The sequence below is a fragment of the Hippoglossus stenolepis genome, chromosome 14 (assembly GCF_022539355.2).
Source record: "Hippoglossus stenolepis isolate QCI-W04-F060 chromosome 14, HSTE1.2, whole genome shotgun sequence".
Classification (NCBI taxonomy): Eukaryota; Metazoa; Chordata; class Actinopteri; order Pleuronectiformes; family Pleuronectidae; genus Hippoglossus; species Hippoglossus stenolepis.
This window is the reverse complement of record NC_061496.1, coordinates 9,116,162-9,135,004: the sequence shown is the minus strand read 5'-3', so window position 1 is coordinate 9,135,004 and position 18,843 is coordinate 9,116,162. Positions and strand designations below refer to the sequence as shown.

Here is an 18,843-nt window from a genome sequence, read left to right as displayed (position 1 = left end):
GACAAACTGATCCAAAAAGACGGCACGTTAGCCTCAACTAGCTAAACCACAAACCCCTAGTTAACAGTGACAAAATATGAATCTGTCTCCCAATTAATCTGAATGAATAAATGGATTTGCTGTCAGATCTTAAACTGATATAACCGTAACATCATGTGCATCTTAGACAAACTGTCATATTTGCCAGAGAAGAACACAATTTATATTGATAACACAATATACTCAGTTCCACCTTCTTTCCCTCTCTGTGCTCTCTGACCAAAAGAAGATGGAGTCCACCTGCTGCCGGGGCTTAGCATGGCTCGTTTGTCATCGGGGGCCCTGGCGGGTCACTCGTTGGCTGCTGTGCAGGCAGCGGCAGCCCAGGCAGCAATGGCTGCTCAGGTGGCTGCTCTGGAGCAGCTGAGGGACAAGCTGGAGGCTGGCGAGCCTCCGGAGAAGAAGATGGCGCTGCCGCCTGAGGATCACCACCGACTTCTGCAGAGAGCGCTGCAACACAACCTTCTGGCCATGACTGCCCAGCTACCCATGAACATCCGAATCAATAACCAAGGTACTGAACACACAGGGGAGTTTTACAATCAGCTAATACGAGGAAAACAAAACAACTAGATTAGATTTTCATGTTCAAATGGAGGAACAAAACCAAATGTGTTCTTCCTTCTTGTTAAGAATCTTAACCAGCTAAAAATAGACGTATATGTCATCATAATTCTCAAATTAATATGAGGTGAATTTCACACATTCTCCCGCTTCCTGGCAGCTAGTATCTTGAGACTTTCTTGTAATCTTGCCACAAACCACACCACCAGGAAGTAATTCACAGGGGCCCTGTAGGTTGGCCTGTAGGTTGGCCTGTAGGTTGGCCTGTTTAGTTTAAAGAAGCGCCCTTCATGCACCCGCTCATACTGAACATGTGTGTGTTTGTCTGCGCGGGGATTCTCTAATGCAGCTGTGCACTTTGATCTTATCTCTATCTGATTGAACACGCAAACTGTTTCTCAACACTGATAATCCAGGTGACTTCAGAGAAAGTCACTGGACAGACTGGACGTTTCTGCAAAATTCACAAACTAAGTAGATTTTCCTGAGAGATAATTTTGTGGACTTTATATGATAAATTAAAGGAAGAGTTAACTTTGGAAAAGTGTTAAAAAGGCAATTTGCACAGTGTTTATATTAAAGAAAACTAGTGTGAGTTAAAACGATTGGTCAGCTTTACTTTCTGTTTGTCTCACAGAGAGCAGGCAGAACTCAGCCCTGAACCTCACCACCAATGGCACGAGCAGCATCAGCATGTCAGTGGAGCTCAACGGAGTGGTGTACACTGGTGAGTGTCGCTGTCCTGTCACGGGATGGGACCTTTTTTGTCAGGGTGACATTGTAACAACTGCAGATTACAGATAAACCAATGATAAGTAAATGAACAGCTTCTTGTTTAACAAAAGTCACGTGCAGTTGCTTTCCAGAGTCTTGAGCTGTTTTCACTGAACTCCGGATATTCTCCTGAAATTCCAAAGATATGTCCACTTGGGAAGACAAAGAGACTCTAGAGCTCTTAGTGATGAGGGCCGACGTCCGGGTCGATGTGCTGTAAACTAAAACATTTGATTTCTGCAGTGGAATTCATACGTCATGTTGTCCCTCCTGCTCGCTCTACCCAGGTGCCACCCCTAGAGAGTATCTTCTAAAATGTTAATTTGAAGATGTTTTCAGACATGATCTGAAGTCCAGACATTTACAGTAAATTTTACAGATTTCCAGATTTCCCGCTGTATGTGAGAACGCGAATGCCCGAGTCAGTTGCTCTGGACATTTTCCGGAGTTCCTGTCTAAAAGCAGCTCAAGCTTCTTTTTCAATAGATATGACGATAATCAGGATCCCTCTGTGTTCTAACTTTAATTTCTGTGCTGCGTGTGTCTTTTCCTCTCCAGGCGTTCTTTTTGCTCAGGCAGCAGGCTCAGCCTCTTCTGGTGCGTCTGGATTGTCCGCCACCGGCGCTCGTGTCGGCCCTCAGAACACACCTACCTCAAACTCCAACAGCCTGTTGTCTTAACAAACCCCCACCCCCCCACCCAGCCTTTCCCCTCTACTCTTTTTTAAAAAATTACCACGCTAAGTAAAGCCAAAAACCAACCTCATTTTCTACATCATCTATGCCAAAAAAGAGAAGACCCATACACCGTACAGAAGACACCAACTGAAACTCGGATCACTTGAAGTACACTATCTCAGGTTTTCTCTCACAAACTCACTCTTTTGTTCTTCGTAGCCAAAATAATTTTGAAAGAAAATTATCCCCACTGAGAGTCAGTATATGCTTAACAATGCACAACTTGTGAATTATTTATTTCTGCATAAATGTACAGATTATCGGAGAACAAAAGAGAAGGTAATAACCAGGAAGGGCAATGCACTGTTTACACATACAAACACAGCTACTGACTGACAGTAATGTTTGATCCTCTAGGGGAGAGATTTTTTTTATTTTATTTTATCTTTTCATTGTCAATTATTATAATTATTGTTATTCTCTATTGTGTTTATCATTTAAATCTTTACAATCCTCTCACTGCAGGAAAAAAAGTATATATATTTAGAATTCTATAAAAAAAAAAAAATGAATATCTTCTATTTTTAATCAGAAAAGCTTTAAAGGTATATGTTGTTTCTTCAGGGCATATAACAATGTACCGCTGTGACCTCATTTTGTGTAAAACCTTATAACCTTATTCACATGGCAGCCAGTTTGGATATCTATGTGGAAGAGCGCGTCTGGTGCAGGTCTGCACTCGTGTTGTGTAGAGACACACGTCATATCTATGCCACAGATTTTTCAGGGAAACGCAAAATAAGAAACGCCTGGATCTCAAGAATCTGCAAGGATGTTGGTCGACTGTTGAATATATTTGGTCCATTATCGATTGCGACAAAGAGAGTTTCTGCAGTGGCTAGTTAGTGGGAATGCTACGTGGCTGACAGCCCTTGCTGAATTCATGCAGTTGTCGTGTTGTTGCTCTTCCTGAAACAGCACGATATATAACTCCCCGCTCACCTGTTTGTTGACATAAGGCCAGTTCAATACATATCTATGCCAATCATGCAGGTTTATTGTCAAGCGGCTGTATGCAGGTATATGTTAAAAGTGGCTGTTTGTACGAATAAGGTCTGTTGAGCAGGTGGGAAAATGAACTGAAGCCTTTCGTTACACGCTGGATCTTCTGAGCCCCGGGCGGCGTCCACACCGACCGTTCCTGGTGCCGTTCAGGGTTCAGACGTTTTTTGTGAATATCACGTTTTCCATTGTTCTCAGGTGAACCTCCCCACCCCCCACCCCACCCCCTTGCTCATTGCTTTGTATAATATCCCGCAGTCTTCTATTACACTTGACAGAGTAATGCTTTTCAATGTCTTTCCCTGCGGAAAGATTTGTTTTTATCTTTTTTATGATACTTGGCCTTCTAGTTGAGTGATTGTCTTAAGGTCAGATGCATGCATGTGTTTGTAGATAAAAGTCCGTCAGCGTGCAGGAAAATTCTTGATTTCCTGTCCAGGATTTAAAGAAGTTGAGTGTCTGCTTAATCCCTGTTATTGTGGAGACACTCACAACGGACAATCAGGTGTCAGGAGAAACAATCTGATCTTCAGGAAAAACTTATCCTGACAATTAGTTCAGCTCATATCTGATGTTTTTTTTTTGTTTTTCTTGTATCATAGATTACAAATGCTTTCGCTTGTTTGTTTCAGCTTTGTGTTTTTGCATGACTTAGTGCTTATTCTGATCCAAGTGCTTCTTATCCTGTGCTGTGACGAGGGCGGGGTCCTCTGGAGACTGGCTCGCCATCCATTAAGGATAACACAGAGAATGTCTTGTGATCCTCGGACAGTTTTTTTGTTGAGATTTTGCTTAATTGGGGCTTTTGATAATGAATGATCAGAGATAATCATAGCTGTGGCTGAGCACTCGCTTGTGTCTTAGTGTTTGCATAAACACTCTCTGCAGTTAGATTTATAAAAGGTTCAATCTTCCACCGTGGAGACGCCGCATCACCTCACCGTGTCTCCACATTTTGAAGTGGATCAATCATTTAGCTTTTTGAACTTTAACCCGTGTTACTTCACTGGTTTGTTGGCTGTTAAAGATTGTTACGCAACCCAACCCCCGACCCCCGATGCAAAGCAGCCTCATTCCTACCGACGTTAGGAAGTAAATCAGGCTTTGTACGTGGGTTCTGTTCTGAGGCCTTAACGCAGCATGAGATGACCAGAGAGCGAACAGTACCTCCATCTAATCAAGTTTTACTGTTACAGTCAAAAATCACCAGATGGCTGTCGAGGCTTTGATTCTGGACGCGGCTCTCGGTGGGAAATCACCACCAGCTGCTGCACAAACACTGGTCAGTTCTGGAAAGTTCTCTTTATGCTCAGATAACCAACAACTCCCATTCAGAAACCCAGTCATCAAACACTGGTGTTTAAGTGAAGTGAAAGTTAAGAGAAGAAAAAAATGAAAATCTGAGCTTAACTTGTATTTTACTAAATGTTTTCCAGAAACAGCTTCTCATTGGTCGTGTTCCATCTTAAAGAGACACAGAGCCTCAGCCTCATAGTGTTTCAGGGCAAGTTTACTTAAGAGACAAAATAATGACAGAAAGTTTAAATACCAATCATCATCAATTCGTTATAGATTCAAAGATGCAAACAAAACTATCATCGACTCACTTACTCACAGACTGGCTCAATGCATACCAGCCTGCGCCACCTACAGGCAAGAAATATAGCAGCAGCAACAGTTTAGATGCGCAGATGGACACTACCTGCAGGCAAAGACTCAACAGCAGCAGTTTGTGTAGCTGCTGTTGTATTTGTGTGTAGTTTGGACAATTATACAACATGCCAGTTAAAATAACTTGTGATCAGAGGCAGAACATTTCACTCAGGTAGACAAGGATAAACGTGGAGAATCATTGTTTCACACTAACCTTTCATGTTAATTATTTTACCAATGAACGAGATCATGAGACACAGTTGAAAGCTCCAGAAAAACTGTAAAATTGGACCTTGTGGTGAGAGGATTCTTCAGCCCCACCACGTGTGTTAATTATTAATTGTGCAGTTAGTTATTAATTGTGAATCCCATTGAGATTAACGCAGCCTGAACCGCAGCTCTTAAAGCTGCTGCAGCTTGAACTGCACCTGCAGGTTTGAAACTGCTGCTGCTGCTGTGACTGAACACTGGGCCTGGTTTCATTTGCTTCACATCAGTGACACTGTGTGTTCTTCTTCAGAAGACTGAGTTACAGTTACTGCTAATGAATGGAAAACCAGCAGGCCAGCCAGACGTCTTGAAGCTAGTTTGATGTACGATCATATCGACGCCGAGCAGGAAACAGAGATAAAAGTTTCCTCCTCTCCTACCTCTACATATTCTCTCTGGAAATCAGCCTGATGCTTATTCAAAAACAGTGACTCTTTGACAGCAGAGGTTTATTTTAAACAACAAAAACATTTTTGGGTATTTTGCAGAAGTGAAAGTCCAGTTTGTGCAGGGTTACAGCTTTACATAGTGATGATACAATACCTGGTTCCTTATTTGTGAACAACTCACACATCAATCAGCCCGAAACCATTTTGCCTTTTAACATGTGAATGATTTTTATGCAGTTGTGATTCATATGATGGAGCCTGACGTAAAGACTCACAACCCTGTTAGAAATATTGATAAGACTACTTACAGAGGTCCGTTCTACAATGAAAAACGTTTCATTATTCAAATAATCATGCAGTGTACATAAATATCTTGAAATGTAATAATATAATGAAAAACATAGAAGATACAAAAGTTTTACTACAGCCCCCCTGTACATTTGTACTAACCAAGTAGTTTAGTAAATTAATATTTACAAAAGACCTTTTGAATTTGTGATTCAAACATAGTTTAACCAATGAAATCACATGATTTTTCCCTGATGATAAAACATTTAGCTATCATCTTATTTATGTTACTCAAAAAACTCAAAACTACAACATATGAGTAAATTAGCCTCTTATTTTAATCATTTTGATCTATTTCCCATGCAGTTCTTCTGTCCCCCTCCAAAAAAAAAAAGTATAGATTAGACGATGTTATAATTACTTTGAGAATGTAAAATGTCCGAAAATCAGATTCAGGTTTTGAACTCAAATCTGACCAAGTATTTCGTTATTGCGTGGAGTCGTCATAGGGCAGCGTAGTCTCTACAGTAAAGTTGGTGTTTACATGCTGTGCTAACCTTCAGTCACAGCCTGAACAAACAGAAAGAAGGAAATTCAGTCACCTCTGTTTAACAGAAGCTGCTGTAAACAGTGTCACATATTACAGTATAAAAGGATGTGTTCATTCTTGTTGGTCAGTTTAGTGACTCGCTGAGAGCCCTGCATTTGTCTCTCTGCCTCTTCCTGAGGAGCAGATGTCACATTTGCTTGTAATGACTGACAATCACATAAAGGCCTGTCGTGGCTGCAGAGCTTCAGGTCGGAGGAGAGGGGGGGCTGCTAGAGAAAGCCAAACTTCAATCAATCTAAATCTAAAGGATCAACATTTCTTCTTAAGATTTGACCCCTTGACCCTTTGGCCCCTGAGGCAACACTCAAGCACCTGCCCCCCCACACACACACTTCAGCAGATCCATGTTTATCGTATATCTATTGACCTGTGGGATATTTGCATTTGAAAAGCGGAGGTACTGCAGCTCTCTGTATGTCTCTCTCTCTCTTTCTCTCTCTCTCTCTGTGTGCTCGGCAGCGTCCTCAGGGGAAGCTGGCATGTATTTAATTGCGTGGTAGCGACAATCAGGAGATGCTATGAAAACACAGTTTACCTCCAAACACTTTGACATCCCTTCAAACACAATCACGCCCCATTTCTACCTCAAAGACGAAAAAGCTTTGGCAGATTTCTCTGCACCAGCCGCAACAGAGGATCCTGTTGAGGGCTGTGTTCACACAAGGAAACGAATCCAGATGTAGTTGATGCAGAAGAGACCGCAGACAATCACCTTTTAATCGAAGGTGGAGGGGGAATCAAGGGAAGTCAGTATCCTCGAGATGCTTCAACCTCTGCAGTAAGAGCTCCCCTCGGTGGTGGTTTTTTGTTACAACGCACAATCAATTTAGATCTCCTAAATGGAATGACATGGTTTTAATTGAAGGCTGGATGATTCATATGCAGCAAAACAAATGACATATTTTAAGTGTTCATGTCTTAATTTCCTTCCAGTGTTTCCAGAGTTTTCTTTCAATCATCAAGCGACACTTAAATAATCAGGATTCTTTCAGAAATCAAAGACACAATCGGTGAATAATCAATAATCAGATCTCCCGTCTTGTCTGTTTCTCTGGATCTGTGCTCAGGCAGGTTTCCCCGAGTATCAGAGGGAGCTTATATGTGAAGAAACGTTGGGACAGTGCAGCTGTGAAAACGGAGTCAGCCTTAACTCTGTTGGCACCAAGTGAGTGTTGAGGTCGGAGCAGACTCTGGCTCGCCCCGCTGTGTTTTGTCTGAATGCTCCCAGCTGCGTCATGTGTCTGTTTGCAGGTGGTTCTCCTCATTAGATCAGCGCAAAGACTTTGCATCTGCAGTTCTCGGGCCATGTCTCTGTTTGTCATGGTTACATTATTGTTGTTGTTGTTGTGGTAATGCAGTTAAAAGCTTGGATTGATTTCCGTTTCAGTCTGCTTTGTTTGAGGCCACAGATCAGATCAATGCCTCGCAGCCGGACTTATTGTCTTAATGCAAATTTCATTTTTTGTTTGTCTTGGAGCTTGATTTTCTCGACAATATAAGTAGTAAACGTTGTGCTGTTCAGGAGTTGATCCCCAAATCTCACACATCAAAGCTTCTGGTCTGTTCTTCTTGAAATATTGCTGCTTTCACTCCCACCGGAGCTGTAGCTAAAACAACCTCTTACCAGGTCCCACTCGCTGCAGGCGTTGAACTTTAGCCAGAGCATTTTACGGGTGTGTGTGGGTGTCTGTGGGTTCAGGGGCTTTTGGACTGGACTTCGCCACTGACTTCACCTCCGTCAGGTGGAAGGTGGAGGAAGGGAAAAGGATGATGTTGAGAAAATAACAAGATGCCTTCTGCTGTGACAATTGTAATATGAATTTATTAACCTGTATTACCGAGATTCATTTAATAGATTATTTCTGAAATATGGCTTTTTAGGGCTCTGGATTATATCATGTTTATATTGTTTGTTTGTTTTTGCTGTCTTTGCTTTTTGTTTTCTTGAAATGCTGTAGCAACCGTGGCACACAGAGATTACATTTAGAGCAGATTTATTAATATAGCGATAATCATGATGATAACAAAGTCATTATTTTAGGGAAGCGTGTGACGTAATCGTGTGTGTGTGTGTGTGTGTGTGTGTGTGTGTGTGAGTGTGTGTGCTTGCGTGTGTGCGTGCTTCGTGTGTCTCTGCGTCAACTTCAGAACTGAAACAAGGCTCTGTCTTTTTGTCTCTTACAACTTCTCAGGAAAATCTACCTCTGCCTCCAGTTTGATGCATTTAACCCAGTGAGGGCTCCAGTTACAGTGTAGTGGGTACACGATGAGGGCGCGAGGGTCGACGCCAGGGTCCGAAATGAACTGTAACATGGATTGGGGGGAAAAAAACTCTGGTGTATTTATAATGTTACATTGGCTGAATATGAATATCTAAATATCCTCAGTGGATATTTGTTTCACCCTGGTTGGTGAATAAAAGGCTCATTTTGGACCCTGAGGTGTTTTCCTCTGTCCCTCTCCTTCTCTCTGTGTTACAGGTTCTTAACACTTCTGCTGTTCCGTTTAATTAAGCACCAACAACAGGGAACCTCCAGCTCAACAGCTAAATACTACTAGTGCTGCAACAAGTACTGCTTCTAGTACCACTGTTAGTACTGCAAGTCATTTCTCAGTCTGTTAATGTGTGTTTATTCCTCCTTTTTCTATAAATGATTACTTTTATTTTATTTTCTTTGATGAATGGGATGTGTCCCGGTAACCATGGTAACAGTGAAGTGGCGACGGGCAATGCAACTGTTTTGTTTTTGTTTTATTCTTTTGTTTCTTTCTGATTTTTTGAAGGGTGAAGAGCTATTCTTCTACACATATATTTACTCAATATGTGTTTGTGTGAATACTTTTATTTTGAATCTGATATTAATAAAATATCACCTTTCTTAAATGTCAGCAGAGCTTCGGATGTGTTATTATTCATGTTGAGGTAAGTTGGTAAACCTGTTTATCAGTACATTCAAAAACATATTCCCTCGATTTGAATTCATTAGCTGATCTGTTATTGTTCACATTTATGTCGTCTCCACAAAGTAACTAAGCACTTAAACCTCATCAGTCTTATTACCATTTATAGTTAACAGCAGCTTATGTCCGCAGTCTCTTATAATCATAACAAACAAAAAATCATGTTTTATAAAATCATCATATCATCATATAGTAGAAGAATTAAGTAAGGGTTAGGAAATGGAAGTAGTTGGTCAGAATTCAGTGCAATTACTCGTGTATATGACTTTATACTTTTACTTTTCAAATTAAAATGTTTCATACAAAACAATATGATCAATTTATAAATGTATAATGCTTTGCTTTAACAGAATTTTAAGAATTTTAAAAAATCAACACATCCACTGTTCAGCACATAGCTCTGCTAAACAGACAGATGGGATCTCAGTGTTACTGTTTGTCCGGATCTGCGGAAAATGTGATGAGTTCTTTCCTGGCCCGTGTCGCATCCTTTCACCAAGTTGTGTAGATAAGTAGTTTTTGCGAAATCATACTGGTAAACAAACAAGAGACCAATGGACAGGGGTGAAAACATAACCTATTTGTCGGAGGTTACAACAACGTCAACATTAAAGCACTGCAACATGTTAATGCATCAAGATCAGCAATATAATAATTTAACCCTGACAGGGGCTGTCTGTGATTATGACAGAGGAACAAGAGTGGTGACGCTTCCAGAGGATTCTCCTTGATGTGTTTTACATATCAGAACATTTTTACTTTCCTGAATCTGAATCCAGTTGACACTGCTCCCTGCTCTGGTTTCTCGGATTTCTGAATTATTGTGTTCTTCTTCTAGCCTTCGAGACTCAAATATGACAAAATCTCATTGTTTCAGGCCTAGTTTTTAACCAGTCTGTAAACCGACATGTTATCTAGTACTTTTAAATATAAAAAAAGGTCTTTTGGGGGGGAATAGCATTTTTACAAAGGTTCCTGTGTTGCTTTGAAATAAAATTATGATTTATTTTCTAGTTAGGCCTTAGATTTAACCCGGTATTTTAAATCGTATTATTTATTTGATATTTAAGTTTCGTTTTGAGGGGAAACAGCATTTAGATAAGGTTTATGTGTTGCTCTAAATAAATGTGAAAATAAAATGTCTTGTTTAAGGCCTTAGATATGATACAATATTTCAAGACTGGCATGCTATCTTCCTATACATTTGATTTAAAACAGGTTTTTCAGGGAAAATAGTATTTTGTTACTGTAAAATAAAAATGTCTTGTCTTGGGCCTAAGATTTTACACTGTGTTAAAAAAACGTGATCTTATGTATTTGAAATTTAAAATGGTTTAAAGGTCCAGTGTGTAAGATTTGGGTGAAAGGGATCTATTGGCAGAATTTGCTATATAAAATAATCCTAGTGATGTTTTCACTGGTGTGTTTCATCTAAATTCTTGTTTTCTTTACCCTGGAATGTGTCCTTTATATTTAAATACTTTATATTTACATTAGGAGTGGGTCCTCTCTACGGAGGCAGCCATGTTTTTTTTACAGTAGCCCAGACTGGACAAACTAAACACCTTTTGTGTTTTTATGACAACTGAAGGATACCACAGGTTCTCTGTCATGTTTGGAAGGGGAGGGTGAGGTGAGGGGGTATTCAGCTGCAACATGACACTTCACCACTAGAGGTCACTAAATTCTACACACTGAACCTTTAATGGGAAATGGCAATTAAATAAGGTTTCTGTTAACACCCCCCTGGTTTTAGGCTTTAGACATTATTGTATTTTAAAAACTGACATGACAGTTTGTTATATCTTTGAATTGAAATGGGAATCAACGTGTAAAAGCTCTAAACTGAATGAAAACCATCCTCACACTTGATTATAAATTGACCTACATTGGTTTTTGTCTCGCAACGTGACCTGTGAACGTGACTCGAGTCTCACGTTGACGCTTGAACTGCGTGAAGCACCGCCCACTGAGCGTGTCCGCAGTCGCGAACCTATCGCACCCCGGCAGATTTAAACAGCGGTTCGAGAGGACGCGGGGCTGATCGGGGAGGGCGGAGTCAACTCTTGAAAGCGCTGAAGCCTGTTGGAGTGGAACAAAACAAAACCAAAAGAGACAGAGACAGACGCGGCATCACCGACACGGTGGAGGAGGTTTGGGTTTTAAATGGTTTCCAGTCTCGTATGAAGAAAGAAGATGAGACTCAGGTCTCACAAAACGACCTCTCCGGACACTCCGAGGACCAACCGTCCGTCCGTCAAAGCGACGCCGAGACGAGCCCGCGCGGCGGTGCCCGAGAGCCCGCTGCCGACCAAGGTACCGACCGACTGGGTGTTACGGTTGTTTCATCCATCGCTCACCGGGTCATTGTGAACGGTGTCCGCCGTGTTAGCCTCAGATTCGGGGGTGTAGACGGTCGCCTGGGTGCTACGATGCTAGTTAGCCGGACGTTAGCTAGCTCGCGCCCCCATCACGGAGGCAGCTAGCGTTAGCTCGCTGTTGTGGTGATGGAGCAGTGTCTGGACTGAAGGAGGCTTTTCCACCACTGATACAACAACAACAACAACAACAACAACAACACAACTTTATGTGTTGTCTGTTTTTACAAATTCATGATTTAATCCACAGAAACTGAATGTTGAATTAGAGTTAAATAAAGTACCAGGTTCCATATGCTTCTTAGCTTCCTGTTCTCAAATAGCGTTTAATCCATAACAATCATACTTTACTTCTCATCTAATCATAACGTTACTCTGTGCCTGCATGGTTGTACTGGTCTTATTTTGATATATATATTAATATATAATGAAGCATAGTTGGCTAATTGCTAATGTAGCTAACATGAAATGCTACTTCCCTGAAGGTTTGTTGTCATTTTGAACGTCGTAACTCGTGGTGCTGTAGAATTGCAGGTTTAACTCATGTAACTGTGACATACTCATTTCTATCTGTGCAATTTAATGGCTAATGTGCAATCCTGTTGCTCTGTATATTTCCTGCTAACGATGTATGTGTTGTTTATATTCTTTTAATATTTACCTGCGTTTAAATTGCACATTTACTTGTTTTACTTTAACTGATGTACTGTGCTACTCTGTAAAATATCAGAGACACAGTAAAACTATCAGATCCCTGTTTCCAAAGTGGAAACTTCAGATGTTTCTAAGCAACAATCTTTAATGGACTGATGCTCTATGTACAATAATATTTATATAAACAAGGGTTTTATGTATTTATGCTTGGAAAAGTAACTTCAAAAGAATTCATTAACAATACACTGACCCCGTTTATTCAATCTTTAAATCAACTAGAGATCACAGCTCTTCCTGATTAATCTAGGGACGACTATCTCTATTGGATCTTAAATGTAAAATTAACAGTTTTACTTTAGCAGTGGGGGATTTTTGGAAATGAAGTATGAAGTAAACCAGTCTTGCTCGTCACTAGGCTACAAATCAGCCTTCAGTGTTTAAGCTGTGCCTGTGTTTATGGCTGCAGTACATCCCTGTATGGGTTTGTGAGGTTCAGAGTATACAACGCTGTGACGTGGGTTGGAAGCTGGGGGTTAAATAGACCAGTTCCATATGAGAGAGGGTCCCAGTTAAAAGTAGGTCACCAAGACACAAGCACGCTGACTGTTAACATTCAGACCGGAGCTGTGAATCTCTATAGTTTGATTTATGGCTCATAGCGGGCATTTTCCTTTTGTGCAACAGCAAGTTAAATACAATAAATAGATATATAATGTAAGTCTGTGTTTTTCTGTTAGTGAATCAGGGCTGAACCAACCTTCCTGTTTGCCTCCTTTCCTTCCAGCAGACTTTCAACTCCAAACTGGTTCTGCTTTGTTTGGTTACACCTTTTGTCTTTTGTGTCTGCTTTGAATTTAAAATAATGGCTCAATCTTGTATGCATTTTGTTTTTTGTCTGTTTTAAAAGTATCCTGTTGTGAGTGGTTCTGACCATTTCCACAGCTGTAGAGAAGTAGGGCGACCTCAATGCTCATTGCTCTCCAGGATAAAAGACCTTTTGAGGGCAACGTTTGTGGTATTTTGGTGTGAAACCATCCAAACAATCGCACTTGTCTAGTTTTCATGAGTTTAACAGTTTGAAACCTGGCCTTAATGTGATTTGAATTTTACCTCAACAGAGGACTTGAAACCAAATAATCAGTTGTAAATAATTATAAAATGGTATTCGGGTGATTGGGGTTTAATAGAGCTTGAATGTTAAAAGCTGCACAATCATTGAGGGATTTCAAATTCTGACTTATCTGACTCCAAAAATAAACAAAACAGTAAAGGCCTCAACATGATTACTAATGATTTTCTCGTCTGTTTTGAGGCTGGAATAGTTGCACATCATGAACATCGACACATAACAGTTTATCTTCTGCCATATCCACAGCATATCTACTGGCATACTGGTGTTAACTCCTAGTAAAAGATCCGAATTGTGTTAATCTTCACAATTTCACATCCAAATTGAAACACTTAAATGGAATTGACTCATGTTTTTATAAGGAAATGCTCTTTTACTTTGTAGGTTGAAGAAACTTTGGATAAAGAATCCCACCACTCAGATGATGAAGTTCCCCTAATGATGAGGCGGCGGCTCCCTCGCGGCCGACCAAGGAAGAGGGCCATCGCTGTTGAGGACAGAGAAACTGGTTCGCAGCGCCCAGATTTTCTCAAGGATGATCCCTTTCATTTTCTGCTCTTGTGTTTCTCTGACTGATCGTCTTTTTGTGGTCTAGATTTGGCCTTCAAGACTCCGGTCAGACCCGTCCTGCGCCAAGAGCGCATACTGTCCGAGATCGACCCGGGGTCTCCAAGCAACTCAACAACCAGAAACATTTACTCGCCCATTGTGCGTTTCCTCACACCCAGCAAAGAGAGTGAGTGCAGCTTCTGTTATGAGTTTCAACAATCTGGACTTGATGAAAACACAAAAAAAAGGAAAAGCTGTCATCATCAACACTTTGAGTGTTCTGGGACATTAACAATTCACTTTACACTTAAACTGCTCTTTGATCCACTTTGGGAAAGGTCCTGACCACCTCACGTCTGAGTTTGTTTTCTTTCCTCCTCGTGATGAAAGAGATCGGTGGTGTAAACTGACCACGGCTTAAATGTGTCAGCATCTTTCTGGTGGATGGTGGCAAATTCCCACTGTAAGTGCATCAAATAAAAAGAACAGCGTGAGACTCTTGAACCGCTCAGCTCGTATTAATGTGGTGAGCTGACAGTTTGTCTCTATTTTACTGGTGACAGACTCGAGCTGCTTTCACACGTGCACTGCAACTCTGGACTTTTCTAGACATTGCTTGGAGGAGCTCTGTATGTATGAATACGAATATCTGAATCAGGGCAACTGGATATTTACCCTGTTAGCCCCGGAACTTAAACTTTGTGTAATGTTCACTTGAGACAATGTGAGGAAAGATGGTAACTGTCTTGAGAATTCACATTGAGTGACGGGACATGTTCAATAATTTCTCCTGCAGACAAAGTGCCACCTCGTTCAAAAGCCAAATTTCCAGCAGCTGAGAACAAACATGACAACGACCATATCTGGTTGTGTGAGGGAGTTGTTATAAAAACAGCCTCATTGTCAGAGCCAGTACGAGTCATAACCACTCCCTTCTGCAGAAGTCAGAATCAATGTTGATGCTGTAAACAGATTTAATATATGATTCTCACTGTGCACTTGAGAGGCTTTACTTGCATCTGTGTTGTGTTGTGTTGCAGCTACAAGATCAAAGTATCAAGTTTCCCTGTTTGCTCAGTCTGCTCACATTCTTTTGCGTCTCACTTTTTATACATGTTGTTTTTCTCTGTCCAGATTCGAATGGTACTGGAAAGAGCATTTTGTTGAGTCCAGAACAAGGTGTATTTGGTTTCGGCTCCGGTGAACTTCTGGCCGGAAATGAGGACGAGGACGACATCTTCAACCCGTGAGTAAATGTCTCTTACTGTTTCTACAACTTCATACCACACAACTGATATTGAACTTATAGTTAATAAAATGAGTAAGGACTTTTCTTCATCAAAGAAAGCAAACACCTGGGTGGAAAATTAATAGAAACCTAGTTCTTTCAATTAAAAATGTCACAGGTATTTTGTCATGTGTGAGTTTAACTATTATAATTGACTTCTGTAGAACTCAACACCATTTTGCACACAACTCTCCCGGTATCGGTGTTTGTTTCTGTTCCTAAGAGTGTTATTTTATTTCCAGATTTACCTTCATCAAGAACATACCGTCACAGTCTGAGTATTCCCCACCGCGACTCAGAGTCATTCCCCCCAAGACCAGGAGCACTCCAGAGGCCACGCTGGTGCTCGACCTGGTGAGTTGACTTCTGTGTGGATTCTTACTCTCGGGACATGGACAAAATAAATCCCACACATGAATATCATCATGCCATAAGTGGTAAACCAGTTCCCCCACAAAAGCTGCGTATTGTTTTCTGAACACACATGGTTGTTTCTTTTTTTATGTCCATGTGTCTTAAATCAGTTTTTCCCCCTTTTGCTGTATAATCCAGAAATTATAGAGAACATCATCTGTCACACTGCATGACCAAAGGTGGAGCTAAGATAGTGATAATAAAACTAGTGCAACTGGTTTGTTTCGTGAAATAACTTAAGTGGTATGGATATAACCCGGATTCAGACCAGAGTAAACCTTGGGTCTTTTTCCATCAAGTGGGGGCCTGGCAAGTTTACTGTGGGATGGTCAGACTGGCAGTTTTCTTTGTGTGTCTGTGCACTATCACCATTGCACACACAAGGAGAAAGCAGTCTTAAAAGAAGTAAAGTAGACTAAGTCAGATTGATCTTTGTCCTTCCAGGAGGAGACGCTGATGTTCAGCTCTCTGAGCGTGATCGAAGACGCGGCGTACACCTTCCACACGGCGTTCCAGGACAATCAATACAAGGTGACTGCACGCTGCTGCTCACAATTTTTGTTACTATTATAGTTTAACAGGATTTTATTCTGTAATCAGTTGGAATAAACATTATAAAACATTGGCTGTACATAAAGATTGACAACAAGACAGTTTTGAAATTTTCTGTGGTGTATTCAGATTAATATTCATTAAACCAGATTAAAAAAAGAAGAATTACATTCACAGCATGAAATTTGATTATTTAAAATGCTTTGTCTAAAAGAGGTTTAGATATTCAAAAATAAACGAGGGAAGAAAGTGAGAAAACAAATATTTACAAGTTGATTTATACTTTCATCTTTCTTTGTTCTTGTCAGGTGCACATGATCCTTCGACCACATTTGAAAGAGTTTCTTCAGTCCATGTCAAAAGTCTATGAGGTTTGTGTTGAACTCCCCCTTTATTTTCATTTAATTCAGCTCAATCAATTTAACTCCACTACTTTCTTATTTTTCTTTGAACATTAAAATAAATTGAAGTGTATATGTAGTTTCCATGTTGCCCTGATGCCCACTGAGCTCTGGTTTGTGTGGAGTCGGTTCCAGCTGCTGTTTGTGTTCTCTTCCAGCTGGTTGTTTACACATGTGCAAAGAAGGAATATGCTGAGAAGATTCTGGACGTCCTGGACCCGCAGAGGAAACTGTTTCGGTATGTCTCCCTGACGTCTTCCTCCACTTGTGTTTCATAAACTATTTGCTCGGGTTTATCTGACTGGGCCGGCACGTGTCAGTCTGCTGCCGACCCGACTGTGAGCAGTGCACTGACCTGTGGACGGCACTCGTGAGCGTCACATGCTCCGTTTGTGTTCGGACCATTAGTTTGTGGCTTTCATGTTAGAGTGCGACTGTGGTTCACCGAAACGAGTGTAAATGTTTATAACCTTGTAATTTTTTATTCTTGTAGACATCGACTGTTTCAGGACGACTGCGCCTGCATCCTCGGCCACTACATCAAAGATCTCAGCATCCTGGGGAGGGACCTGGCTAAGACCGTGGTCCTGGATAACGCACCACACACTTACCCGTACCACGTAAGCACTGCAGAGCTGTGACTTTGGCTACATTAGACATTATCCTGGTATTTATTGACAAATAAAATAGAGAACATCACCAGTCCTACACTTAAAATACCACTGAATATATTATAGATTGTTTTTTGAAGGTGAAGTTCTGAAGCCCCCGTGTCATCTCACCTCTTCACAGTGAAAGGTGATGTAATTAACAGGTTTTTGGTGTTTCCACAGCTGATGAACACGATTCCCATTAAGAGTTGGTCGGGAGAGTCAGCGGACAGAGAGCTCCACAAACTCATCTCTTACATGGAGAAACTGTCTGCAGCGGTACGTCTGTCACATCATCACACACACACACACACACACAAGTTTAGTTTTAAGCCTCTGTGCAGAAAGAGCAGATGCCTTCAGGTATTGAACCTCCTTCCTTGGCTGAGGTTTCTCTGGTTGGTTAATGGGACAGAGCTTGCTCATGAACTCTGAGGGAACATGTACACTGCTGACAGGCTGTTCAAAGAGTCCAGCTCACAACTTCTCTCTATCACCACATATTTTGGAGCCTATTTCAACTAAGAGATATATATTTTTAACAAATTATATACTTTAGCTTTAAGTTATGCAGACGCCCCAAACCCTAACAAGTAGATCAGGTGTGGATGGGACTTGACAGATTTGTCTGTCATTCTAATATTTAGTGTTGACTCCATCAGTCTCCTTCATCCAGTCTGTGATCGTACTGGTGAATGCCACAGATATCACTGTCCTCACATTACCTCCATGACACTGATTTCAATTATTCATTATCTGATCAGCATTGAATCAATGCTCTTTATCTAAAAAGAGGTTTGGAGGTTTTTTACTGTAAATTCTGACTTCAACATGGTTTCATTATCACTGTTTGAAGAGTTTTTGTGGGTCACTCTCACTCTTCCAGTCAAAGTGCAGCTGTGAATAAAACAGCTGCTTATCTGCAGCAGCATCTGCCCGCTCTCTTTCCTCCCCCGGTTCCATCGTTCTGGCCCAATATCTCTGGCTGTGTTTTTTCAGGAGGATTGTCGGGAGGTGCTGAAGAAGAGGAAGGATCATTTCCACAGGCTGCTGTCGGAGGACTGACACAACCGCCTCTCGTCCACCCCGCCCCTCACTTTCAACTACTTTACGTGACTTTCACAGCTTGTGTTTGCATTCGTGTTGTGCTTTGGTTTAAAAAAAAAGAAGCAGAATCCATTTTGAATTGGCCGACCTGAGGCCCTTTTGTATTGTGCTGTGTTGTGGTGGACACACTCGTCCTCCTCTGTCCTTCCTGATGACTTAAAAGGACGCGACATCGGTATTTCAAACATGCTGCTGATCGTTCATCACCTCGAACTCTTTTGTCCAAGTCTCATTCCACAGGGAAGTAAAATGCCACCCACTGTTAGTGTTTATTCATGAGAAAAAACTTGAAATATGTTTATAGAAATTATCTTTTATTTATTGATTAAATTACTAATCAACAGCTGTTATCTCTGTATATTTCAGATATGCTTTTTTTTTTTATGCAATAAAATTACCCTAATAACGGGAGAATTAAACACTGAAGTCGTCAT

General features: G+C 41.0%; 2 protein-coding genes across 4 annotated transcripts in view; both read left to right on the top strand.

Moving 5' to 3' along the window:
- Positions 1-9,215, top strand: part of arid3a (AT rich interactive domain 3A (BRIGHT-like)) — a 42,598-nt gene extending 33,383 nt beyond the window's left edge. For 2 of the 3 annotated variants that reach the window (XM_035177228.2, XM_035177229.2), the window contains exons 7-9: positions 266-553; positions 1,241-1,330; positions 1,936-9,215. In XM_035177228.2, the coding sequence (XP_035033119.1) occupies positions 266-553; positions 1,241-1,330; positions 1,936-2,057 (500 nt within the window). In that variant the 3' untranslated portion in view covers positions 2,058-9,215. The remainder of the gene's footprint in view (positions 1-265; positions 554-1,240; positions 1,331-1,935) is intronic. The other variant, XM_035177230.2, reaches the window with a different exon arrangement.
- A 1,752-nt stretch (positions 9,216-10,967) lies between these two features.
- ctdspl3 (CTD (carboxy-terminal domain, RNA polymerase II, polypeptide A) small phosphatase like 3) lies at positions 10,968-18,828 on the top strand. Its single transcript, XM_035177303.2, has 11 exons — positions 10,968-11,603; positions 13,833-13,956; positions 14,044-14,184; positions 15,132-15,243; positions 15,528-15,639; positions 16,144-16,230; positions 16,560-16,622; positions 16,811-16,890; positions 17,146-17,272; positions 17,486-17,581; positions 18,302-18,828. The coding sequence occupies exons 1-11, from the start codon at positions 11,484-11,486 to the stop codon at positions 18,365-18,367; spliced, it is 1,128 nt and encodes a 375-aa protein (XP_035033194.2). The 5' UTR covers positions 10,968-11,483; the 3' UTR covers positions 18,368-18,828.
- The last annotated feature ends 15 nt before the right edge of the window (positions 18,829-18,843 follow it).